This window comes from Physeter macrocephalus, chromosome 1 (assembly GCF_002837175.3).
Source record: "Physeter macrocephalus isolate SW-GA chromosome 1, ASM283717v5, whole genome shotgun sequence".
Classification (NCBI taxonomy): domain Eukaryota; kingdom Metazoa; phylum Chordata; class Mammalia; order Artiodactyla; family Physeteridae; genus Physeter; species Physeter macrocephalus.
In genome coordinates this window covers 33,583,779-33,610,751 of record NC_041214.2, presented here as the reverse complement: position 1 = coordinate 33,610,751, position 26,973 = coordinate 33,583,779, and the positions used below count along the sequence as shown (strand labels likewise).

The 26,973-nt window shown below is 37.1% G+C and overlaps 1 protein-coding gene across 12 annotated transcripts in view; it reads left to right on the top strand.

Annotated features, from left to right (window-relative positions):
- Positions 1-26,973, top strand: part of CEP63 (centrosomal protein 63) — an 81,237-nt gene that overhangs the window by 1,348 nt on the left and 52,916 nt on the right. For 5 of the 12 annotated variants that reach the window (XM_028489558.2, XM_024131853.3, XM_024131849.3 and 2 more), the window contains exons 2-5: positions 7,211-7,279; positions 8,231-8,408; positions 24,693-24,788; positions 25,625-25,747. In XM_028489558.2, coding sequence (XP_028345359.1) covers positions 7,236-7,279; positions 8,231-8,408; positions 24,693-24,788; positions 25,625-25,747 — 441 coding nt within the window. In that variant the 5' untranslated portion in view covers positions 7,211-7,235. Of the gene's footprint in view, positions 1-7,192; positions 7,280-8,230; positions 8,409-22,678; positions 23,116-24,692; positions 24,789-25,624; positions 25,748-26,973 lie in introns of those variants that run through there. The other 7 variants (XR_003679681.2, XM_028489589.2, XM_055088707.1 and 4 more) reach the window with 4 other exon arrangements.

Sequence of the window (26,973 nt, the reverse complement as noted above, 5' to 3'; positions counted from 1 at the left end):
TATTTGGAATGCAGTATCATCTTTAGGTTGATTTTTATACTGAGCTTCTTGCCTTTTGTCTATATCATTACCAGTGATCAGTATGGTAAGAATGACTGAAATTAAAATGGGTTAGATATTTATAAACATTCAGTTACACTGCTCTTTAAAATGTATTCAGGTTTTAACAATTATTTGTAGTTATTGTATATGTTAATTGTACTGATGCTGCTTGTCTCCCATTAAAAGGTAGAACACCTTTGCTTGTTCCTTCCCGTTCTCACTTATGTAGTAGTGGTGGCAGATGGTGACAGCGTCAGTGGTCCACTTTATCAGAGCTTCCTACTTTTTTTTTTTTTTTTTTTTTTTAGAATTTTTTTTTTTTTTTTTTTTTTGTGGTATGCGGGCCTCCCTCTGCTGCGGCCTCTCCCGTTGCGGAGCACAGGCTCCGGACGCGCAGGCTCAGCGGCCATGGCTCACGGGCCCAGCCGCTCCGCGGCACGCGGGATCCTCCCAGACCGGGGCGCGAACCCGGTTCCCCTGCATCGGCAGGCGTCAGAGCTTCCTACTTTTAAACATATGTCAACTTGATTTGAAATTCAGCTAAAGCCAACATTGACCTGGGCTTCAGGAATTGAATTTTCGGTTTTTATGTTACTTTAGGTTTTTTTTCTTCAAGAACTAAGTTTGTGTTTTCAGTTTTACAGAACCACAGTATTGTCATCACATCTATGAAAATTAATAAAAATCCCGTAATGTCAATATTCAGTCTGGGTTCAGGTTTCCCCACCTGTCCCATGCATGTATTTTTATAAGTAGCTTGTTTGGATCAAAATCCTGTAGAGATCCACGTGTTGCATTGAGTTGATAACACTTTTTCAGTCTTTTTTAATATAGCAGTTTCATTGCCTCTCTTTTTTCCCTTAACATTCTAGATTTAGTTGATTGCATCCACATGGTATCCTTTAACTTGTACATCTATTCCCTTTATTCCCTCTAAACTGGTAGTAAGGTCTAGAAATGCACTGTCTAATATAGTAGGTATCAGCCATCAGTGACTATTTAAATGAATTAAAGTGAAATAAAGCTAAAAATTTCAGTTCCCTAGTTGCATTGGCCACATTTCAAGGGCCCAATAGTTTGGTGTATATGTAAAATATTTCCATAATTGCATAAAGTTCTGTTGAACAGCACTGATCTAGAAGCTTGATCAGATTCAACCTTGACTTTTTTTGTTGGGGTGAGGGCAGGGGAAGATTCCATCGGTGGTGCAAAACACTCCAGAGAGGCACATGATGTCTGAGTTTTCTCTCTGTGATGTTAAAATTGAGCATCGTAGTGGGTTCAGGTGTTGTCAGCCCAGTCCATCCATCATGAAATTCTCCATGAGCCTTTCACTTAATGGTAAGATCCTTTCATGGATTTAGGTTGCCTGTATCCACTATTGCATTGGCGGTTGCAATACGGTGATTTTCTGATTCTGTCATTCCTCAGCATTTATTAGCTGGAAATTTTTTATGAGGAAGAACTTTTTAATTCACCAGCTATTTGACTACCCCACCAGCTATTTGAAATAGGAATAGGAAAGGCAAGAAAAATGCTTAATTCTTTCCCTCTATTTTCAGAGCACAGTAATGAGTTGGTGGCCTAGCAACCTCCAAAGGTAACCATGAGGGTTTTGCCTTTTTTTTTTAATCATCATGAAATTATATACTTGAATATATTTAAACTGTTTCAACCTACTGCAGTCTTTTTTTTGGCAGGGTACTCAAGTTGTCCTGTTGCCTAGTGGCAGCCTGTTTAAGTTGGCTTCTGTCCACTTTGATATGACCAGTAATCTTTGAGAGTTTCCTTATTTTCTGGTAAAACATGTTCCTGGCTCATTTAAACATTTCTGGCCACCAAGAAGCCCTGGTTCCCTTCAGATGGTGTTTAGAGACCAGTCTGGGTGCTGAAGGTACTCTTGCTACTAGATTGGTCATTGGTTTTAGGATTTACAGTGGCCAAAGTTAGGAAATATGTACATTTTTTAAAAAGAGAAATATCCAGAATTCACACTGATATTTCCAATTTAATTTCATAGTTTTTTTTAAACACGATTTTATATTTGTATCTTTTTCTCTTGCCTATTAACATACTTTTTCTGTATTATATATAATGCTTTCAAATTAATGATACCAATTTTACTATTAACAATATGACTCCTGAGTGATGTTTAGGGTTTCTCTATAGTACGTTTTTGTCCTTAGTATATATCCCAGTTGGAATATGTACAGTAAAATTGTTGCATTTTAAAACCAATGAAACAATTTGTTATATGGTAAGGGTGCCAACTTGATATCTAGTTGATAGTTGATTTATTTCATTTTGTTTCCAGTATTTTTCAATACTGCTTTTTTTTTTTCCAACTGGATTTCTTTCATTATATTATAAAACATTAGCATAGTGCCTATAAAACAAGTAGCTGCTAAGGTATACATCCAGACAAGTTTAGCTTCCTGTTTTCTCTACCCTGACCATTTCCCTTCCTTATAGGTATCATATTTACCAGCTTTGAGCTTATCCTTCCAGAAGAACAAATATATTATATATTTATATATAATTATATATCCTTAATATATTCTGATATTTATATTATGCATAACATATATAATACATAATCTATATTTATGTAATATATATAATATATATTTATAATTTTCTCCCTTTCTTAGGTAAAAAGTAGTGTTTGCATATACTGTTTTGTATCTTGCTTTTTTCATCTAATATTATATGCCCTGTAGATCCCACCATAGAAGTATGTAGAGATTTTCCCTTTTCACAGCTTCATAGTATTATTCCATTGGTGGATGAATATTCAGCTAGTTCCCGTCGATAGGCATTTGTGTTGTTTCCTACTCTTCCAAATAGTCCTGCAATGTATTTCCTTCTGCATGTACGGTTTTGTATTCTTGCCAGCATATGTTTGGGATAGATTCCTAGAAGTGGCATTTTTGGGTCAAAGGGTAAATGCATATATATCAGTTGCTAAGTATTGCCAAAATTTCCTCTATAGTAGTTGTACCGTTTTGCATTCCTACCTATAGTGTATGTGAATGCCTGTTCCCATAGCCTTGTCATCAGAGTGCATTTTCAAACTTAATTTTTCATTAATCTAATACAGAAGAAAGGGTAACAGTGTAGTTTAAATTTGTGTTTCTCTTATTGTGAACAAGGTTGAGCATGTTTTCATATGTTTAAGGTCATTTGCATTTCTTTTTATGAGAACACTTTGTTCATACCTTCTGCATATTTTTCTATAGATTTTTTCCTTCAGTTTTTAGAAGCTCTTTGTATATTTGGTTAATTAACCCCTTGTGATAAAACTTTCAAGTAATGTTGTCATTTATCTTTCAGCTTTGCTTACAGCATTTTTCCCATGTAAAAGTGTAGTTTTGTCTACTAAGATTTCTTAGTCTTAGCCCCTTATTCTTTCGGGATTTTGAGTCATAGTTTGGACAGTGTTTTAAAATTTCATTTTGGAAAATTTCTTTGATACTTTATCTGATAATTTTTTCCCTTAAATTTAAGTAGAAACCTTTCTGGGCAGTTGTAAATGATATTGATTATTTATTGGAGCAGGCACAGTTTATCAGTCATAGTATATCTGTCATAGCCATAGATCTTTGTAATCACAGGAACACCAAGGCAGGTAAGGGACAAAGCATTGTTATCTTCCTTTAAATGAGACTTGATGAGTAGGCATATTCCTTCTCTTAGTACACATATCTAACCAGAGTTTTTATTTTCTTCCTGTGTCCCATTTTGTGAATAATTTGATCTTGGGTGCATACTCTGGATATTTTTCCTGATCTGTAAAATAAAGAGGTTAAATTGGAGCCCTTCGGGTTCTTTCTAGCTCTTAAATTCCAATATGTTAATGAATATCAAAGATTTGCCCATTAGATATCCTCTTTGTTTTTTTAAATTTTGGTTGCGCTGGGTCTGCACTGCGGCACGCGGGCTTCTCTAGTTGTGGTGTGCAGGCTTTAGTTGCCCTGCAGCATGTGGGATCTTAGTTTTCCAACCAGGGATTGAACTCGCGTCTCCTGCATTGGAAGGCCGATTCTTAACCACTGGACCACCAGGGAAGTCCCTAGGTAACCTCTTTGGATTCTTTTTTCCCTAAGATTTAAAGTATGTTTTCCCTGCTTCCCAGACTTGGTGAAAAAGCCTGTATTTCCTTTAACCATTTTATTCTAGATTTCACTGATTTAAAGTAGTCTTCATTCGAAAGGAGAGTTTTAATTATAACTTCTGTTCGTTGATATCTTGGTCTAACTGCAGAAATGACTAAGAGTGTCCTGTACCAATTGTAGAGCCACACAGCTTCCATTTAACTACATTAACATTTCATGTTAGTGGCAAGGAGTAGCAGATTATCAAACAGTAATTGCTTAAATTTGTATTTATTTGGATAAAGAATAAATTTTATATAATTACCACATGGCACAGGCAAAAAAGAAAGCAAGTGATGTAGTGCATGGAGCTGAATGAGGGTCAGGTGTTAGGAAAGGAGTCAGTGATATAGCTATGAGAAACTCGGATGAGAAAAGTCCACAGAAGATCTGAGTCCTTGCTATTTACCTGATCCTCAGGAATGAGAAATGATGGTGTTTGTCAGCTGCTCGAGGAGATGGTGAAAGTATTGTTAAAAGATCATTATATATTAGTAAGATTATTTTCCACAGAGAATGTTACTGGTTCCTCCCCACCCCATCCCCACCTTTTTTTAAAAAACAGAGATCTCCTTAACTAAGTCTTACCATGATTTTAATTTCTGAAATGGCGATTTTCCCCTATGTGGACTATTTTCACTGTTGTGCTACTGCCACCTGGTGGCCATTGTGGTGACATCATAGTTAAGTTTGTTTTTTCCTGTGTCCAGACTTTTCAATTTGGTTTGATTTTGTTTATGCCAAGAACACATTATTAAATCAAAAGAAGATATGATGATGTATTTTAAGATCTGGAATGCTGTAAAATATATAAAGATTGCACATTGGCTGGAACTTAGGAGTCACATTGCCTAGGTTTGAATCCTAGGACTGTGGTTTGTAGTTTACCATAATCAAGTTATTTAACCTTCTGAGCCTCAGTTTCCTCAAAGTAATAGTAGTTATGTTTTAAAATGGTTATGAAGGGCTCCCCTGGTGGCACAGTGGTTGAGAGTCCACCTGCCGATGCAGGGGACGCGGGTTCGTGCCCCGGTCCAGGAAGATCCCAAGTGCCGCGGAGCGGCTAGGCCCGTGAGCCATGGCCGCTCAGCCTGTGCGTCCGGAACCTGTGCTCCGCAACGGGAGAGGCCACAACAGTGAGAGGCCTGGGTACCGCCAAAAAAAAAAAAAAAAAAAAAAATTGTTATGAAGATTGAATCTGACAATATAGACAGGCAGAACAGTTGAGCATTCAGTAACTTTAAGCTTCTATTATAAATATTCCTAATTACTAAATAATATCATCCAGAAAATATATTAATGTATTATATGTTACTAAATCTGTTTCTAATGTATATTACTAAATGTGTTTTTTAAGAATAACATGACCTAAAGGAGTATAATTTTACTAATGATAGTTTTGAATAACTGTAATAGCTCTGTCCTTAGGAAGAGCACTTTCCTACGTATTTAATAAATATCCATGTAGAGTTGTCAGGAGCATGATACAGAATATATGTAATTGGCTATTAGAATCCTATTAAAAAGCTGGAAGAAACCTTGCAGATTATATAGATCATGCTTCTTACTTTATAGAGGCAAAAACTGAAGTCCAGGGACACAAAGCTACTTAGTTGCAGAGCAGGACTCTATCCTGGGTTTCCATCTACATGGTACTGTGTGAACTGTGTACTGCCTCTCAGTTTGCTAGAGTGGATCAAAACACAGAATCTGCGTCCTGTTGTAATTGACTGTATCGTTGTTTGAAAGAAAGTGGAATAGACCATGAAAACATTTTTCTTTAGGTTTTTATTTTGTCTAATGTTGGTGTAATACAAAGGATAAACCAACTGGAAAGGAATCCTCTCTGCCATATGTGTGCATGAATAGTTATTTAGTACTCCTGTTAGTAACTGTAGAAATAGATGCAAATAACGTGTAGTGGTTGTATTGTCCAGTCTTCTCATTCTCCTGTGTCTCTGTTTTATCTCCCTTCCCTTCTTTCTTTGCTAGACTCTTCTCTGTAGTTCTCCAGCTATGACCAGTTTGCATAGGGGGATAGGTGAAAAGGAGGGGAATTGAGATATGTTCAGTCAAAAGCATTCAGCACAGGCCAGGTTGAAATGCTACTCTAAGCCCTGGAGCTGCAGGCATGAAAAAAACTGGTTTTCGGGCTTCCCTGGTGGCGCAGTGGTTGCGCGTCCGCCTGCCGATGCAGGGGAACCGGGTTCGCGCCCCGGTCTGGGAGGATCCCACATGCCGCGGAGCGGCTGGGCCCGTGAGCCATGGCCGCTGAGCCTGCGCGTCCGGAGCCTGTGCTCCTCAACTGGAGAGGCCACAACAGAGGGAGGCCGGCATACCACAAAAAACAAAACAAAACAAAAAAAAAACTGGTTTTCTACCCTTGACGGTTGAATAGTAGGGGAAAAAGGTGTGCAAAAGGACATTTCCAGGGTGGTGTAACTCCTATGAAAGAACCTGTTAAGGACTAGGAGCAATGACGTGCAGAGGAGGGAGGGCCCACGTAGCTGCCTCTTAGGTGAGGAAGGGTGTTCTAGGAGGTTCATGGGCCTGTCATTTAGCGGGTGAATAGGATCTCCCATGATGGACCAAGAAGTTGAAGCACAGGGCATTTAACCTTTTTACAATATCTCTTTAAAAGAAGCTACACTTTTCCTCTGACCTCTCAATTTGTTAGTGTCAGTGTTCCTCTGTTGCTAGCGCCCCATCTCCACCCAGGCCCACTCTTACATGAGGAAGTAGGGATGTGACAGTGAGGTATTTGATTTCAGTCGTGCAGGGGGAGTGTCAGTGGCAATTCGGATCATTTAAAATTGTTTTGTTTTAGTCTGAAATGTGTTTGGTTCTAGTATTTCTTGAAGAGATACTCCTTGACTGCTTCTACAGTCATCTTAAGAAGTGCTGCATTTTCTCATTGTTATTTGTATGCTTTCATTCACATTCTTAAGTTTGTAAGTGGAATGTTAGAACATAAAAAATTAATTTTCTCCTGACAGAGTTCTTTGCTTTCCCAGTTGCCAAAACAAAGGGGATTTGGCGATGGAGGCTTTGTTGGAAGGAATACAAAATCGGGGACATGATGGGTAAGTTTGCTTTGACCTTAAGCTTCTCACTGAGTTTAAAAAGCATGTCTGTGTTATGCCTCTGACCATTTTGTGCTTTGGGTACAGAAGCAGAAGTGTGAGCAAAATCTAAGCTGATCCATGCCGTGTTTGTGGACAGTATCTCTTCTTGGGGTGTTTCCCTCATCTCAGCAGTGTGAAGCTGGATGCTTACCATCATCCCAGTTAAATTTTCTGCTTTTAAAAAGCAAAAGGCTATAGAGGTTTTGTGACACTAAGAACAAATGCTTTTTTTAAAAAAAAGTATTTAAGCCTTAGGAGTTAGCTCCCTGTGGCCATTCCCGGAAATCTCTGAATCCAATACATCTATGTCCACTTCTGTTTCTACCTTTGTAACATCTGGCATCTCTTGAAACATTGAAGGACATCAGTAAGTTTACAACAATAAGATAGGATGCGGTAAGTTTCTAATAATAAGTTGGAAAGAAATAGTTGGAATAAATTTGGCTCAAGGATGGAGGTTCTTAAAACAGCTCTTAAAATTGTATTGTCATTTTCCCAATAGCCTATGTGTTTCCAAAGCTTTTTATTTTGTTTGACTAGCTGAGAATGTGACATATGCTTGCCTGGATTCTTCCTGAAAGCGTCCCTAAAATGTTACAGAAGAGCCAGTTGTTGGTTGTGGAAGTCTCACTCACAAACCAGACTTAAAACATAAACCTTGTGTTTGACCAGTTGACTTAGGCTTTAGGTTGGCTACTGGAGGAGGACAAACTTCTGTGGAATAAGTGATCATCTTATGTGAACATTAAAAGGAAAAGCTCAGAGATCCTGTTCTCTGCTTCTGATAATTTATTTGTTGACACTGTTCTACTTCAGGTAGCTTTACATCTGCTGTATTTTTACATGTGAAAGATGAAAAGCCACTTGGAGATATGTTCTATATTCTTAAGGGTCTGTCCTTATTTATAGGGGATTTTTGACATCCTGTGAAGCAGAACTACAGGAGCTCATGAAACAGATTGACATAATGGTAGCTCATAAAAAATCTGAGTGGGAAGGACAGACACATGCTCTAGAAACTTGCTTGGACATCCGTGAACGGGAACTTAAGGCTCTCAGGAGTCAGGTGGATATGAAACACAAAGAGGTAAAGCAGATGATTTGCTACTCTTTTTGATATTTTCACCTTACCTTTTATAATAAATATGTTTCTTAAATATTTGTTGAAGAAAACATTAAAAAATTTTGAATTCAATTTATTTAGAACAAAATAAAACACAGTCCACCCATTTCTCCCATCCCCTGATCCAAGCCTTGTCTCTTGCAGCCACCAATCTGTTCTCTATGTCTATGAGGTTATTTTTTGTTTGTTTCTGTAGATACTACATGTAAGGGAGATCATTACAATATTTGTCTTTCTTTTCTGAATTATTTCAGTTAGCGTAATGCCTTCAAGGTCTATCCATGCTGTGACATATGGCAACTTTTTTTTTATGGCTGAATAATATCCTTTATATATGTATGTGTGTGTGTACCACAGTTTTTTGTTTTTGTTTTTAAAAATAAATTTATTTATTTATTTTATTTTTGGCTGTGTTGGGTCTTCGTTTCTGTGTGAGGGCTTTCTCTAGTTGCGGCAAGTGGGGGCCACTCTTCATCGCGGTGCGTGGGCCTCTCACTGTCACGGCCTCTCTTGCTGCGGAGCACAGGCTCCAGGTGCTCAGGCTCAGTAGTTGTGGCTCACGGGCCCAGTTGCTCCGCGGCATGCGGGATCTTCCCAGACCAGGGCTCGAACCCATGTCCCCTGCACTGGCAGGCAGACTCTCAACCACTGCACCACCAGGGAACCCCCACCCAGTTTCTTTATCCATTCATTCATCAATAGCTACTTAGGTTGTTTCTACATCTTTGTTATTGTAAATAAAGCTGCAGTGAACGGGGAGGGGGGGTGGTGGTGGTGCATATATCTTTTTGAATTAATGTCTTTTTGCTTTCTTCAGATAAATACCCAGAGTGGAATTACTGGATCATATAGTAGTTCTATTTTTAATTTTTTGAGGCATCTCCATACTATTTTCCATAATGGTTGCACCAACTTAACATTCTCACCCAAGTGTACAAGGGTTCCCTTTTGTCCACACCCTTGCCAACACTTGTTATTTGTTGTCTTTTTGATACTAGCCATTCTGCAAGGTGTGAGTTGATATCTCTGTGGTTTTGATATGCATTTCCCTGATGATTAGTGATGTTGACCATCTTTTTCGTGTACCTGTTGGTCATCTGTATGTCTTCTTTGGAAAAATGTCTATTTGGATCTTCTGCCCATTTTTTCAGTGGATAGTTTGTTTTTTTGCTATTGAATTGTAAAAGTTCTTTGTATATTTTGGCTATCAGCCCCTTGTCAGATACATGATGTGCAGTTATTTTCTCCCATTCAATAAGTTGCCTTTTCATGTTGTTGATGATTTACTTTGCTGTGTAGAAGCTTTTTAGTTTGATGTAGTCCCATTTGTGTAGTTTTGCTTTTGCTGCTTTTACTTTTTTTGCTTTTGCTTTTGATGCAGATTCAAAATATCATCACTAAGACCTATATCAAGGGGCTTACTGCCTATGTTTTCTTCTAGGAGTTTTATGGTTTCAGGTCTTATGTTCAAGTCTTTAATCCATTTTGATTTAATTTTTGTGAATAGTGTCAGATAGTGGTCCAGCTTCATTCTCTTGCATGTGGCTGTCCAGTTTTCCCAACATCAGTTATTGAAGAAACTGTCCTTTCCCCATCATATATTCTTGGTTTATTTGTCATAAATTAATTGACCATATATGTGTGGGTTTGTTTCTGCGATCTCTATTCTCTATTCTGTTCTATCGATCTAAGTCTCTGTTTTTATGCCAATACAGTACTGTTTGTATGTAATAATAACCTTATAATATACTTTGAAGTTAGGGAGTGTGGTGCCTCCTGCTTTGTTCTTCTTTCTCAAGATTGCTTTGGCTATTCAATTCCATGCAAGTTTTAGGATTTTTTGTTTTATTTGTATGAGAAATGTCATTGGAATTTTGATAGGGATTGCACTGGATCTGTAGATTGCTTTGGACTGTATGGCAGTTTTAGCAATATTGATTCTCTCAATCCATGAGTATAGAATATCTTTCCATTTATTTGTGTCTTTTTCAGTTTCTTTCATTAATGTCTTATAGTTTTCAATATACAGATCTTTCACCTCCTTGGTTAAATTTATTCCTAGGTATTATATTCTTTTTGTTGCAGTTGTATATGGGATTGTTTTCTTAATTTCTCTTTTTGATAGTTTATTATTTAAAAAAACAATAGATTTTTGTGTATTGATATTGTATCCAGTAACTTTATTGAATTCATTTATTAGTTCTGTTTGTGATAGAGTCTTTAGGGTTTCCCAGCTATTTTCATGTGATCTGCAGTGAGTTTTACTTCTGCCTTTTCAATTTGGATGCCTTTTATTTCTTTTTCTTGCCTAACTATTCTGGCTAGGATTTCCAATACTATGTTGAATAAAAGTGGTAAGAGTGGGCATCCTTGTCCTCTTCCTGAGCGTAGAGGAAAAGCTTTGAGCTTTTCAACATTGAGTGTGATTTAGCTGTAGGCTTGTTATATATAACCTTAACTATGTTGAGGTATGTTTCCTCTATACCTGCTTTTTTGAGAGATTTGAGGTTTTATTATAAATGAATTTAAATTTTGTCAAATGCTTTTTATGCATCTGTTGAGATCATCATATTATTTTTGTCTTCATTTTGTTAATGAGGTATATCACACTGACTGATTTACAGATGTTGGACCATCCCTGTATCCTTGGAATAAATTTCACTTCATCATTGTATATGATCCTTTTAATGTGTTACTGAATTCAGTTTGCTAATATTTTGCTGAGAATTTTTGAATCTATGTTCATCGGGGATGTTAGTCTGTAAAAAGAAATTTTATTTGTTTGGTGGCATTCTTGTCTGGTTTTGGTATCAGGCTAATACTGGCCTCATAAAATGTGTTTTGAAAAGATTCCCCCTCTTATATTTTTTGGAAGAATTTGAAAAAGCTTGATATTAATTCTTCTTTGAATGTTTGGTGGAATTCACCAGTGAAGCCATTTGGTCCTGGACTTTTGTTTGTTGAGAGTTATTGTTTACTGAATTGATCTGCTTGCTGGTAAGTGGTCTGTTTAGATTTTCTATTTTGTCATGATTCAGTCTTAGTAGCTTATATGTTTGTCAGAGTTTATCCACTTCTTCTAGTTTGTCCAATTTGTTGGCATGTAATTTTTCATAGTAGTCTGTATGATCCTTTGTATTTCTGTGGTGTCGCTTGTAATATCTCCTCTTTCATTTCTGACTTACTTGAGTCTTTTCTCTTTTTTCTCTTGGTGAGTCTAGCTGAGGTTTTGTCAATTTTATTTCTCTTTTCACAGAACTAGCTCTTAGTTTCATTGATCTTTTCTGTTGTCTTTTTAGTCTCTATTTCATTTATTTCTGCCCTAATTTACTAACTTTGGGCTTTGTTCTTTTTCTAGTTCCTTAAGGTGTAGTCAGGTTTGTCTGAGGCTTTTCTTGTTTCTTGAGGTAGGTGTTTATCACTATGAACTTCCCTCATAGAACTGTTTTTGCTGCATTCTGTAAATTTTGGCATGTTACATTTCCATTTTGTTTTTCTCAAGGTATTTTTTTATTTCTCTTTTGATTTCTTCTTTGCCCATTGGTTATTCAGTAGCACGTTGTTTAATCTCCACATATTTGTGTATTTCCCATTTTTCTTTGTGTAATTTCTCATTTCATGCCATTGTGGTTGGAAAAGATGCTTGATATGATTGCAGTCTTCTTAAATTTATTAAGACTTGATCTGTGGCCTAATATATGATCTGTCTTGGAAGATGTTCCGTATACACTTGAGAAGAATGTATATTCTGTTGTTTTTGGATAGAATAGTCTATAAATATGTGTTAAGTCCATCTGGTTTAACATGTTGTTTAAGGCTGATGTTTCCTTATTGATTTTCTGTCTGGATGATCTTTCCATTGATGTAAGTGGGATATTAAAGTTCCCTACCATTATTGTATTGCTGTCGATGTCTCCCTTTAGGTCTGTTAATAATTGTGCTACATGTTTAGGTGCTCCTATGTTGGCTGCATAAAGATTTACAAATGTTATATCCTCTCATTGGATTAACCCCTTTATCATTATGTAATGTCTTCTTTGTCTCTTATTAAAGCATTTGTATTAAAGTCTTTTTTTTGTGTGTGTGATATAAGTATAGCTACTCCATCTTTTCTTTTCCGTTTCCATCTGCATGGAATCTCTTTTACCATCCCTTCACTTTCAGTTTGTGTCCTTATATCTAAATTGTATCTCTTACAGGCAGCATATATAGATGTGTCTTGCTTTTTATTCCTTCAGCCACTCTATGTCTTTTTGTTGGAGAATTTAGTCCATTTACATGTAAAGTTATTATTGATGGGTATGTGCTTATTGCCATTTTGTTAATTGTTTTCTAGCAGTTTTTGTAGTTTCTCTCTGTTCCTTTTTTCTTCTCTTGCTCTCTTCCTTTGTGGTTTGATGACTTTCTTTAGTGGTATGCTAATGTTCCTTTCTCTTTCTCTTGTGTATTTATTCTAGGTTTTTGCTTTGTGGTTGCCATGAGTCTTACACTTAACAACTTATATCTGTAACAGTCTATTTTAAGTTGATAACATCTTAAGTTTGATCCCATTCTAAAGCTCAACACTTTCATGTTTTATGTTTTTGATGTCACATTTTATGTATTTTTACCTTGTGTATCTTTTAGCTAATTATTGTAATCATAGTCCTGTCTTTTAATCTTTATACTAGCTTTCTTAGTGATTAATCCACTACCTTCACTATATATTTACTTTTCCAGTGAGATTTCTCCTTTCATATGTGTTCTTGTTACTAATTAGCATCCTTTCTTTCAGCTTAAAGAAGTTCCTTTAAAATTTCTTGTCAGGTCAGTTTAGTTTAGTAGTGGTGAACTCCTTTAACTTTTGCTTCTCTGGAAAACTCATTATCTCTTCTTCAATTCTGAATGAAAACTTTGCTCGGTACAGTATTCTTGGTTGGAAGTTTTCTTCTTTCAGCACTTTGAATGTATCATGCTTTCTGGCCTGCAAAGTTTGTGCTGAAAAATCTGCTGATAGTTTTATGAGGGTTCCCTTGTATAGAACTAGTTGTTTTTCTTCTGCTTCTTTTAAGATTCTCTCCTTGTCTTTAACTTTCGACATTTTAATTATAATGTGTGTTGGTGTGGGTCTCTTTAGTAGCATCTTTTCTGGGACTCTCAGGGCTTCCTGGATCTGGACGTCTGTTTCCTTCCCCAAGTTAGGGAAGTTTTCAGCCATTATATTTTCAAATAAGTTTTCTGCCCCTTTCTCTCTTCTCCTTCTGGAGCCCTATAAAGTAAATGTTAGTCTGTTTAATGTTGTTCCATAAATTCCTTTTTTCATTCTTTTTTCTTTCTGCTGCTCTGATTGGGTAAGTTCCATGGCCTTGTCCCTGAGTTGACTGATATTTTCTTCTGCTTCATCTAGTCTGCTGTTGAACCCTTCTAGTGTATTTTTTTCAGTTCCGTTATTACATTCTTTGGCTCTGTGACTTCTATTTGGTACTTTCTTATATTTTTTCATCTCTGTTGAAGTTCTCACTGTGTTCATCCATTCTTCTCCCCATCTTTATGACCATTACTTTGAACTCTTTATCAGGTAAATTACTGATCTCCATTTCATTAAGATTTTTTCTGAGGTTTATCTTGTTCTTTCATTTGGAACATATTCCTCTGTTTCTTCATTTTGCTCGACTCTCTGTTGGTTTCTGTACAGTAGATGAAACAACCACTTCTTCTGGTCTTGATTGAGTGGCCTTGTGTAGGAGATGAACCTTGTTATTTAACCCTGCTTCAGCTCCTGGTTGTCTCTCAAACCTCTGTGCTTGTCCAGGCAGCCTATAATATTTTTAGTAGCTCCCAGTAGTTGAAGATGTGCCAAAACCTGTCACTGTCCCAGAGTGGAGGATCTCAGCACCTAGATTCAGGTTGACTGGAATCTGGACCCTCAGGCAGCAGCTTTTAAAGTATGCAAATATATACAGTTTTGAGGGGCTGTGAGGGTAGGCCACATTGGTCCTCAGAGCCAGGTGATCTGGAGGTGTCCACTATGTAGGCTCCAGATGAACTATTTTGTGGATGATACTGATGGGTTGGAGCAAGGCAGAGGGAGAGTGCCTAGATGGCGTCCACAGCCTATGTTCCTTGATAGCGACTCCGTAGGCCACTAAATGTGAGCCAAACCTGAAGCCTGCTCCTCAGGCTGAAGGTCCAAGACAAGTAAAGAGGACTCTTTCACAGAAACCCTAGGGAGTGTGCCTCATTCTGCTTTCTGTGCAGTGACTTGGGGTTGGTAGCCTGCCAAGAACTATCCCTCTGATTGCCATAGTCTTGTGGGATCCGGGAATGCAAATCCCTCCAGTCACCTAGAGCTAGGTAATCAAGGGGAGTCCCCTGGGCACCAGCCACCTATATAGCTACCCTCCAGGAGACACTGGTGCACTAGAGGCAGCAGAGTGTGAGAGCAAAGGTAGCGCCTGCCCTCCAAGGTCTCTGGAAAGGATTACAGTCAACCCCAAGATGCATGCCTAATGAGAAGCTTGCCCCTCAGTTAGCAGTCAGGATGATCAGTTAATAGTCTCCCTTTGCAGAAAGATTGAGCTCCTGGGTCTGTTGCCTTTGCTGTGCGCTCGGGGTTGTAGCTGTTTAAGAACTCTTTCTCCTTGGACTACAGTCCTGTAGGACCCATGAGTATAAGCCCCACTGACCACCAGAGCCAGTTGATGTAGAGGTGTTCCTTAGCATCAGTCACAAAAATCCAGGCACCAGACAGGGGCATGAACTCCTTTCTGGGTGACACCAATTATTACAGTTCCTTGGGACCCAGAACACAAGCTTCCCTGGCCTCCAGAGCCAGGTAACCAAGAATCATATCCTGGGTAGCAGCTGTAAAAGTCAGGACACCTGATGTGTGTAAAAGCTCCCTTCTGAGAGATACTGGTGCTCTGGAGCACAGCAAAGGTAGTGACTGCCAGTCTTTGTTCCCAGAGCATTCCAGCAGGCTCCGAGATGTGTGTGTTGAACTAGATGCCTGCCCCTCTGATGGAGGTTTTAATATAAACAGGTGAGCCTTATTCACTTTAAGTCTAGGCATGATTGGCTGCCTCTGAGCTGGACTCTGGGGTGGGTGATTCCAAGCACATGAGCCCTCTAAGAGGTGTTTCTCATCACTATCATTTTGCGGGTCTTGGGACACAAGACCCATTGGTTTTCAAAAATTAGATGTTTGGGGGGCTTATCTCTCAAGTGTATGTCTTAAAAGCTGGGGTGCCCAATGTGGGGTTTGAACCCTTTGCTCCTCAGGGAGTTTTGAGTTCCCTTCTGGTTGTTGGTTGCTATATCAGGGGTGAGGTTTATGGTGAGATGTGTCCCCATCTGCCCTACAGGCTTTTGTATGGTTTTCTTCTCTTTTACCCAATGTGTAGTTGTCACTCAGCCAGCCTTTAGGTTCTTTTTTCGAGAAGAAATTGTTCCATATTTAGCTGTAGATCCAGTGAGTGTCGGAGGAGGTGAGTTCAGGATCTTCCTGCACTGCCATCTTGAACTGTTGGTACTGTCTTTTTCATAATGCAAAGAAAGAATTTGTGTGTCAACTTCTGATGGTTTCTTTCAGAAGAAGAATTCGTTGGTGAAAATGCATAAGAATATTAATATTTATTTCAAGGATCATGTTACCTTGGTCACATGTAATACATACAATAACTTCTTTAAGAAAATGTAAAGGGTGTCACATGATCTTTGTAAAAACCTTCATTCTATTACATGCCTATGTTAATAATCACTGAGTTTTAGCAAACGTTGTTTTTGGCCTCATTGTATGACTAGTGTAAAAAGTTAAGCCCCAAATTCAATAATTGGCTTCTTTTGGTTAAGTTTGAAATAAAATTCAGAAAACTCTTCTTAAAAAATTTATATTTGCACTTGTTGACAGGGAAAAAGAAAGAAAAGAGGAAAATAAATATTATTTGCGATCTCATCACCCAGTGTTATTGGTGATTTGGGGGAAAAGTTTAATAACATTTGCTTATTGATTTCTCTTAATTTAGCTGGTACAGTGAAAAGAACATTGAATATTGGAAGGGAAGCAGAAAGCATATATAAGTGCAAGAATTGCCCCTAAATTTCTGGCATCAATGTTGATCTCAGAAGGATTGGAAGAGTTGTAGGAAAACACTGGTCCCAAGCCCCACTTGGATGGGCTTTCCTACCAGTAGGATCACCACTCATTAGTGCTGTCATTCAGCTTCTTCAGGGGTGCTTCTGTGAGTGGTAGATTCTGTTGATGATACTCACTTATCAAGAATATTTTAGAAATGTTTCATGTCACAAGGAAAGAGTTAGGCTTCATAAAGTGTTTTTTTCCTTGTCAAGAGAATCTCTCAATTGGCCATGTGCACTTTGGGTCAAAGCAGTACAGTTGACCTTTGAACAATGTGGGGGTTGGGGGCATCAACCCCTAATGAACTCAAAAATTCACATATAACTTTACAGTCAATCCTCCTTATCTGAGATTCCACATCCATGAATTCATGTAGTACTGTAGTATTTATTGAAAAAAAAATCCATATATAAGTGGACTCATGCAGTTCAACCATGTTGTTCAAGGGTCAACCGTACATAGTAACATTGACCGTGTTAGAGTCAGTGTTCTGAGAATGCCACTTGCTAAACTGGAATTTATTTTAAAATTTGGGTAGACTTTTGAGAATGTATTTTAAAATTACACCTCATGGGATTTCCCTGGTGGTGCAGTGGTTAAGAATATGCCTGCCAATGCAGGGGACATGGGTTTGAGCCCTGGTCCAGGAAGATCCCACATGCCATGGAGCAACTAAGCCCGCAAGCCACAACTGCTGAGCCCGAATGCCACAACTACTGAAGCCCGTGCGCCTAGAGCCCCTGCTTCGCAACAAGAGAAGCCACTGCAATGAGAAACCCGCGCACCACACGAAGATTAGCCCCCGCTCGCTGCAACTAGAGCAAGCCCATGTGCAGCAGTGACGACCCAACGCAGCCAAAAATAAATAAATAAATTTTAAAAAATTAAAAAAAATAAAATTAGACCTCATGAAAAGATATAGAAGGTGGGTAAAAAAGTACATGGAATGATAATCATATTTGATTTTTTAAAACTCGTAATTTAGGTAGGGTCAGTGCTCCTTGGTAAGTTACTTTAGTTACTACTTCTTTATTTCTCCTGGGGCAAAACAAAAGTAGTTCTGATTAGAAAGTTAAGGTGATAGTGCTTTCCTAGTTAACGCTGTACAGTTGACCCTTGAACGACCTGTGGGTTAGGGGCACTGATCCCCGATGCAGTTGAAAATCTACATATAACTTTACAGTTGGCCCTTGTATCTGTTCTGAATCCACAGATTCAACCAACTTTGGGTGGGGTAGTACAGTAGTACATATTTATCGAAAAAAATCCATGTATAAGTGGACCTGCACAGTTCAAACCGTCAACTATATATGTGGATATCTAAGTTGTTTACTTTGTTAGAAACCCATTAAGGAAATTCCTGTGTGTGATCATGAGAATATTCATGCCGAGGCTGTTGAAACTTATTCCTGCAGCTTAGTTTTGATGTCAAGGGCATTACTGCACTATAGGCAGTAATAAAGCTACTCGTTTTATTGCGCTTCACTCTATAATGCTTTGCCGATATTGTATTTTTTTTACAAATTGAAGTTTTGTGACAACCTTGTGTTGAACAAGTCTGTTGGCACCTTTTTTCTAACAGCATTTGCTCACTTCATGTCTCTGAGTCACATTTTGGCGATTCTTGCAATATTTCAAATCCTCTACCAACATAAAGATTATGACTCACTGAAGGCTCTGATGATGGTTAGCATTTTTTTTTTTTAGCAATAAAGTGTTTTTAAATTAAGATATATACATTGTTTTTTAGACATAATACTCTTGCACACTTAGTTGACTACAGTACAGTGTAAACATAACATTTATATGCACTGCAAAACCGAAAAAATTCATGTGACTCATTTTATCGCAGTATTTGCTTTATTGTGATCTGGAAGGAACCTGCAGTATCTCTGAAGTATGCCTATACTTAATACCTTAAAGAGGAATTAAAGAGATTGAGTAGATAGATTCCTTGGTAAATATTTGAAGATTACAGGTTTGGCCTGGGGACATAAAAGATGTTTAGAAATGTAGCTGTCAATGATTTGCTGCTTCATTGATTGGGTTGCTGGAAGTTGATTAAGTTTCTAGAGGTAAAGTGTTTTTACCAAATACTAATGATAGGAATCTGTTCCATAGAGTTTGTCTGTGAAATTGTAATTTCACTGTGTTATTGGTAATAACATGTTTATAATTTACTTTGAATAGCACATGATAGAAGAACTAGAATATAGAGCTTTAAGTTTTTGTCAGTTTTATTTGTTTGAAAGTTTCAGGCCTAGAAGCAGTTAGTCCTATGGTATAAACCAGTGCCACTGAAATGACAGGTCCATGGTGAGATGAAAGGCTTGCACCAGAATGTAAAGTAGTACATTGCATCCTTCACAGAAAGTTTTGCTATATAAAAATGTCAGTTGCACTAAACAGTGTGTTTTGTAACATAATTGATGTACATTCTGCTTCAGGGTTCTTATCTCACACTGGATTGCTGTTGTGACCAGCTCCAGCCCATCTGCAGATCATACTTGGAGGAGTACTAGTATAAACAACTTGTTTCATAAGCGAATGATCTGTTTTCTGATTACATTGTTGGGATTGGATTTGTTTTAATGGACATTTCTGCTGCTGTTAACGTCTAACGCCCTACAGAGTAGGTAGAGCTAATGAAACAAGTAAGGAATTTGGAGTCCTGGCTGTGCCTTTTCTCAGCTGAACAGCCTTGGACAAATAGTTTAACCTCTCTGAGCCCATTTCATCATGTGTAAAATTAGGATATAATCCTTATGTTCCTGTGTTGTTGTGAAGATTGAGTTACTGTTTAAGAAACCACTTTGAAAACTCTAAATTGTAGTTAAAACAATATCATTCATACTGACAGTTTTCAAACCTTCGCTTCCATTTCTCTAATGCCATCTCTTGCTCTCAGCAATTAACCTCTTTCTTCCTCTTCTTTTTCTTTAAGAAATTTAGATATTGTTGCATGCCCATTATGAAACAGACTCTGGTAAATAAATGAAATTAAGCAATCTTTTCTTCACATTTTATATTTATGCTTGGCTTACATAGTAAATGAAAAGAAAAATGGTTCTACAAAGCTCGTAAGAAAAAACAGTGATCATCTGCCCTATTCCTCTGAACCTAGGATTCTTGCTTCTCTGAGGCAGTCATTTCATTGTCCTTTACCCTTTTTTTTTGTTATTCTCTTCATATTTCTATATAACATTTTATGGCAATATTCTTAATTTTCAGTTTTAACTATCTAATAACTTGCTGCTGTGAAAATTAAGGGCTTTGCTCTCATATACAATTTCCATCCCCTCATCCTGCCAGAATTGTATATCTTAATTTTTCGTTAGGTCAGTGTTTAGTGTTTATATCATTAAGATGGTAATTATTATTTACAACTGAGTCAGATAGCATAATAATAATCAAACTTATTTCTTGTGCAATGTTTTTGTTTTCTGGGGAATTAGTAACTGTCTCATTTTTGTTTGCTTTTTTAAAAAGTACCTTCTCAATGATAGGAAGAATTGATAATGCCAATATCTAGTTTTGCCATGGATCTCTTTCTATCTTTTATTGCTTCTGCTTTTTTTCACTTTCGTTGTCTTATCTCCTTGTGTGTGGAGGGCTTACTTTCTGAGTGGGTTATTAAGTACTGTATTTGTAAAATTATTTGAAGAAATAGTTTAAGACACAGAATAGTGTTTTTTTTTTTCCTTTGGAGAAAGTTTAGGTTGCTTTTTCCAAGTTCCTGGAGTCCCTAGCACTTTGGAGATGCCTGGGGACAGACATTAGCACTCTCTTAAGATCATCTTAAACTGATTTCAGAGATTCAGATGTCTGCAGTTGATTGGCAATTTCAAGAAGGCCTGTTCTACATCTGGCCCGTTCTTACTCCTAGGGTACAGCCTTTCAGGGTCCCAAATCAAAGCAAGGAGGGGTTCAGAGCTGTCTTGGGCACCAAATCTTTTATTCTCTTAGCCCCTTGAAGTTATCAAAACCCCCATTCGGCCTCTTATCCTTTCAGCTGCCTTCTCTAGTTTCAGTTAATACTTGCCCCAAACTCTGGGCTTACCTCCCTCCACCTCTAGCCTAGCCCAGATGCTGACCTGGTAATTCTTCCCTATCATGTTAGTACTTGAGTTCAGGCACATTTTTAAAGAAGTGTTACTTATATAGTTGTCCTCAGTGTATGGACTGGCCCAGAATACCTAGTCTGCCATTACCAAATATTAAAGTCTGAAAGATTCACATTTAACTAAAAACATCCTGAGTGAAATTTACTGCTAAATTCTACAGCCAATCAAACTTTCAACCAGATGTGAAAAGAGAATAAAGGTATTTTCAGACATATAAAATCTCAAAAGAATGTTCTACCAAAATGAGAAGTAAACTTACAAAGAAGATGACAGAATTTTTTTAAAAAGCAAAAAGCAGAAAAGCACAGAAAGCCTCCAGAATAATGGTGAAGGGAGTTCCCAAGATGACAGCTCTGCAGGTAGCCTAGAGTAACTTACCAATATTTGAGAATGGCAAACTCCAGGAAGGATGTTTTCACTGGAAGAAAGAAAGTAAAAAGAAAGAAAAGGAAAGGAAATTACAATAGCTATGTTTACTGTGTTCAAGGAGATAAAAGATAAGATTGAGCATTTCAGGAAAGAATTAGAAACTATTAAAAGATAAGTGGAAATCATAATGTTGAAAAATAGAATAAATGAAGTTAAGGCCTTAAAGATTAAGAGATAATTGGTGAACTGGAAGATATGACAGAAGAAAATGTTTGGAATAAAGCACAGACAGAATGATAGAAAATATAGAAGAGAGGATAAGAGAAAAGAGGATACAGTGAGAAGGTCAAATATGAGTGTTTTGGGAATCCCTGAAGGAGAAAACAAAGTGAGAATGGGCTAAAGCAATATTTGAAGATAAACTGACTGAGATTTTGCCAAAAGTGAGGAAGCCCATGTACTTAAGAAATCCAAAAACCTCAAGCAAGGTAAATAAAAAGAAATATTTACCTAGGTTGAAAACTAAAGACAAAGAGGACATCTGAAAAGTTATCAAAAAAACCAAAATAAAACCAGACATTTACCAAGAAAAAAAGGTGATCTACGAACAGCTTCTAACAGCTGACTTGTCAGCTAAAACAGTGAAAGCCAGAAGACAGTAGAATGATGTCCACAAAGAAATGACTTTTTTCCCTGCCAAACCAGAAATAAATTCTATACCCAGAATAAAGGTGAAATCAAGACATTTTCAGATCAACAAAGATTGAGAGAATTTGTCACTAGGAGACCTGCACCAAGGAAATACTAAAAGAATGTTCTTCAGGCAGAAGGAAAGTGACCCCAGATGGAAGCTCAAGAGATAAAGGAAGAAACAAAAGGTGACAGTAAATATGTGGGTAAATCTAAACGAATATTTACTGTATATAACAACAAGAGCCTTCAGTTGAACATATATGTGGAATTATGATGACATTTCAGTCAAGTTGGTGGGGGGGGTAAATGTAATTAAAGTATTTCTATAGTCCTTGGGTTGCCTGGGATGGTAAAACTAATGTTAATGTTAGCTAATGTTAATTTAATTAACATTAGTTAAGTCTAATGTTAATTAGTTAAGTTTTAATCTTGAGACAACCATTAAAAGTATGTAGTAATATGTTAATAGAGTATATGTCTTCTAAGCTAACAGAAGGAGAAAAATGAAGTAAGAAGTTATCAGCCCCAAAGAAGGCAAGAAAGGAGAGACAAAGGAACATAGGAACGTAGAGCTTATTCAGTACAAATAGCACTTAGTAAGACAATAGATATAAATCCAAAGAGGTCCGGTAGATGTAAATGTATTAAATGGCTTAATTAAAAGATAAAAATTGTCCAACTGGGTAACGATAATTGAACTCAATTATTTGATGTTTACAAAGATACAGCAAAGTTGAAAGTAAAATGTAAAATTAAAATATATACTATACAAACACTTTGAATAGAGAGATGGTGTAGCTAAACTGTACTTGAAGCAGAAGCAGTGAACATTACCAAAGGTGAAGAGAAACACTTCATAATGATAAAATATGAAATCTCCGTATATGTAACTGTAGCAGGTATTCTTATTGGCCTGTATCACATCCTCCTTGCCCCCTCATTTCACCTGGATATTACATACAGCTCGCTGTGTACTGCCAGCATCTCACTACACTGTGCTTCTCTTTCTGGAAACTTAAAAGCTGCTCAGGTGAAACCTGGGATTGTGGGGGCAGTTAACACTCCTGGGGCAAGCCTCAGCAGTGGAGGGACTGGAACCGGTGGATAAAGTCTCCAACTTCCCATCCCTTAGAGGGACAATTCTGAAACACATTCTGTTTGGTTCCTTGGTGAGTTCCCTGTGGGAGTGGTTCCAGCGCTTACTGCAGAAATCAGCTCAGTAACACACTTTATTGGCTTTCCTTCCTTCTCTGGATCTCTCTCTTCATTTCCTTACTGTGTTTCCTGGGATCATCTCCAATTACCTACCTGCCCTAAAATCTACACTTTGGGGAGAACTCAAACTAAGACAACAAAAAAATCTGAATTTGTAAGTATCTAATTAATTTTAAATTTTTCTCTCTCTTATCTGTATGCAAAGAGTGGCAGAACTACAGGGAGGAATAGATGAAGCCACAATTGTAGTTGGGGATTTTAACCCAATTTTCTTAGTAACTGATGGAACAAGAGACAGATATCAGTAAGGATGTAGATTTGAGCGCCATGATCAACAAACTTGACCTAATTTATGTATACAGAACATTGCACAAGAGAACTGTGGTGTACGTTTTTTCTAGCACAAGCAACTCTTTCCAAAACTGACCATATGATAAATCTTGACACAATTCAGAGTCTTGAAATAATGGAGTATGTTCTTTGAACATAGTGGAAACAAGTTACAAAAAGATACCTAAATACTAAAAACCCTTTGACATACTTTTGTAAATGTTTTTCTCAGTTTATTGATTTTTAATTTTAATGGGATTTTTTCAAATATAGAAGTTTCACATTTTGCAGAGTCAAATCTGTCATTCTCAAATGACTCTTTCAGTAGTTTTAAGCTCAGTTTCTCCCTATCCAGGAATTCAGTAAATACTCATTTAAATCAAAAAAAAATTTTTAAAGTAGTTTTTTCTATTTTATTGACTATATTTAATCATTCCTCTGGTTTGAACTTCAGAATCACTTTTTCGTTCCAAAAAAGAATTCTACTAGAATTTTTAATTACAATTGTATTAACTCCTTGTTCTTACAAGAATTTTATGTTTATATTTTGTTATTCAGGTATACTTGAGATATAACATTATATTAGTTTAGTTATACAATGTAATGATTTGATATTTGTATATATTGTGAAATGATCACCACAATAAGTCTAGTAACATCTGTCACCATACATAGTCACAAAATATTTTTTCTTGTGATGAGAACTTTCAAGATCTACAGTTTTTTATTTTTAAATTACTATTCTGTATTGTGATTGAGATTACTACTTACTGTTCCCAGTTCTTCCTTTCCCTTCTAGCTATTAGTAGATGAAATGCTAACTGGTTATTGAGAGATGTAGAGAAATGCTGATGGATATTGATGGAAGTGAGGGCTGGGCATGAGCTAGCTGTGGCTGGCATCAAACCACTGAAAAATGGGTTAGGATAACATGCTCACTGTGGCTGGTGAAACTGGTTTTCTTTGAAGTGGGGTAAATGGTAAAGCAGGTACAAGTCTCCTGCTGTCTTTCTGCCTGATGTTACTATTCTGTACTTTGATTTATAGAATTTATTCTTGAAGTCTTATAGATTTTTGTTCCATATTTTTAGATTCCAAGGTTCTTGTAACTTTATCTCTCTTAATTTTTTGTGAGGTTTTTTTTGATAAAAAGGGTTGGGGAGAATAAATGAGACAGAGGAAGTTTCCCTCTAAACCTAGAAATTCTAGAACAATTGCTCGTTTTCCATTTTTTGGCATTGTTATGGATTATTAAATAATTAGATATTTGACTTCCTGAGAAATTGTACAGTTGAGAACATGTATTCACAGATAAGTACAAAGGTTATTTCCTATTTTTGTGTTTCAGGGTTATTGTTTCAATGCTAATAGTGAAAAATGCTACCACCTCTCTGCTTTTAGGTTGGAATGTTGCGTCATCAGGTTGAAGAGCATGAAAAAGTCAAGCAAGAGATGGCCATGGAGTATAAGCTGGAGTTAAAGAAACTACATGAAGAAGTAAGATTTTAATTCTGTTATGTGTTGTATAATTCTGTCTCTTCAACCCATGAGAATTTTGTTAATGAGCCAGTTTCTGTTTCATAGAGTGGATGTATATATACTAAGGGAGGTGCAGGGGTGGAAATCTATTTCTCTGTTCTTAAACCCAGGTAAAGAATCTTGCCTATTTATATGTTTGATACTACCTACAACAGCGATTCTAAAATGTGTTTGTTGGTTGAGTACCTGAAAGAAATAGAGCTATTTTTGTATAATACCATGAAATACTGATACCAAAAGCTTATATTAAATGTTTTAATTTTTAAGTTGAATCAGTTACTAGATTTTAAATAATGGAGGATCCAAAGGTTTCAGAAGCATTTTGGGATAGATAAGAAAAGTAAGAAAATTCTATCAGTTAACTCAATTTTATTCTTCAGATTGGGAAAAAACTGCTTTTATTTTCATTTAATTCCACAGTACTCCTCTCTTGCTTACTTACTCAGTGTTCCGCAGGAGAATGGTTCAAGAACCACAGACCTAGAGAAGAGAGACAGGATTTGCTGCTTTTATTGTGGGGGGTGGGTTTGGGGGCCCCTAAGTGCAAAGCGATTGTACATTGTAAGAAAAATTAAACTTCTGTTTATAAAATATTTTCCCCTTATTTTTTTTTGACTCTGTATTTTCTGGTGTTTATTTTTTATATGTAGTTTTGAGTTGTTATTTTATCTGACATGCTGTCTATTTTCAGGGGTACTAGTTAGCTCTGCGCGTGCTTTCATAATGCCAATTTGTTGTATCAGCATTGTTTACACATTCTTAAATTTTAAGTCTAGAAATAACTGTGTCTACAGTTAGGCAGACTGAAGAGGAGCTATGAAAAGCTACAGAGAAAACATGTAAGAGACTTCAGAGGAAATGCCAGAAATCACAGGGAAGATCGGTCTGAAATTGAGAGGTTAACTGGAAAAATAGAGGTATGTTCATAGTACTGATTTGCTCATAGTGATTGTCAGCCTTCATGTAGGAAAATGCTGTTTCTAATACTGCTATTTCCTGAAACCGATTTTCTCTCATCTCCAGGACTACTACTGAACTATTTCAAAGGTGGGAGGGTGATCCATTGTGCATCCTGTCACCAGGATGGTTACTAGCTATCAGTAGCTCTCAACAGGGCAGTACCATCCTTTGAGGGCATTGGAAATGTCTGGAGACATTGTTTCGGTTGTCAGAATGACTGGGAGTGAAACTGGTGTGTAGGGCACAGGGACCAGGGACACTAAACATGGCTGGGACTTTTCCACACAGGAAGGAGTATTGAACCCAAAATGCCAATATTGAGGAACATTGACTACCAGTTACTAGCTGTCCTCCATGGGCAGTGTCCTTGTCTTATCACCTAACAGAGTAGGGGCTTAGTAAGTGTTGAAGGTACTAAGTGTTGAAGCTTTTTTGTACAGAGTACTCTGCATATCAGATTGTTTATCGTCAGTTCCCATTTAGATATGGTAAGTCACTTACCTCCCCCTTTACTGACTTTGTTTTTATTAAGACTGAGTAACTCCATTATTATTGTATATATTGATTCCCTAGAGGAGTTAAGGGAGTGGTGGGTTAACGCCACCAAGAGTAGATGAAAGAGCAGCACGAGGCTGTCACTTTTTTCCCCTTGGATCCCCTCCTCTGTCTATGCTCTTGGTTCTCAAGTGTACGAAAGAGTCACCCAGGGCCCTCTTTAGGCTCTCAGATTTTGATCCAGTTGTATGGCATGCGAGCTAGGACTCTGCATTTTATCTAGCCAATGCTAATTTGAGAAACATTGTTCAACATCTTTGTGTGATTACTTACAATTTTTCTACTCAGTGACCTGTCACCCACAAATGCCAGTATATTATTACTACCTAGAATTTTAATTTCTGCATTTAATATTTTTTTACATCTCAATATTTTTATACATTTGAAGAGCTTAGAATCAGATACTGCTTTCCCTCCAGCCCTCTTCAGTGAAATCTTTTTTTTTTTTTTAAAAACCCCTCATGTTCTTGTTCCCCATTACCACTTCCTGACCATTGTCTTTTCTTTGTACCTCAGAAACTCCATCTTTTTTTTTTTTTTAACATCTTTATTAGAGTATAATTGCTTTACAATGGTGTGTTAGTTTCTGCTTTATAACAAAGTGAATCAGTTATACATATACATATGT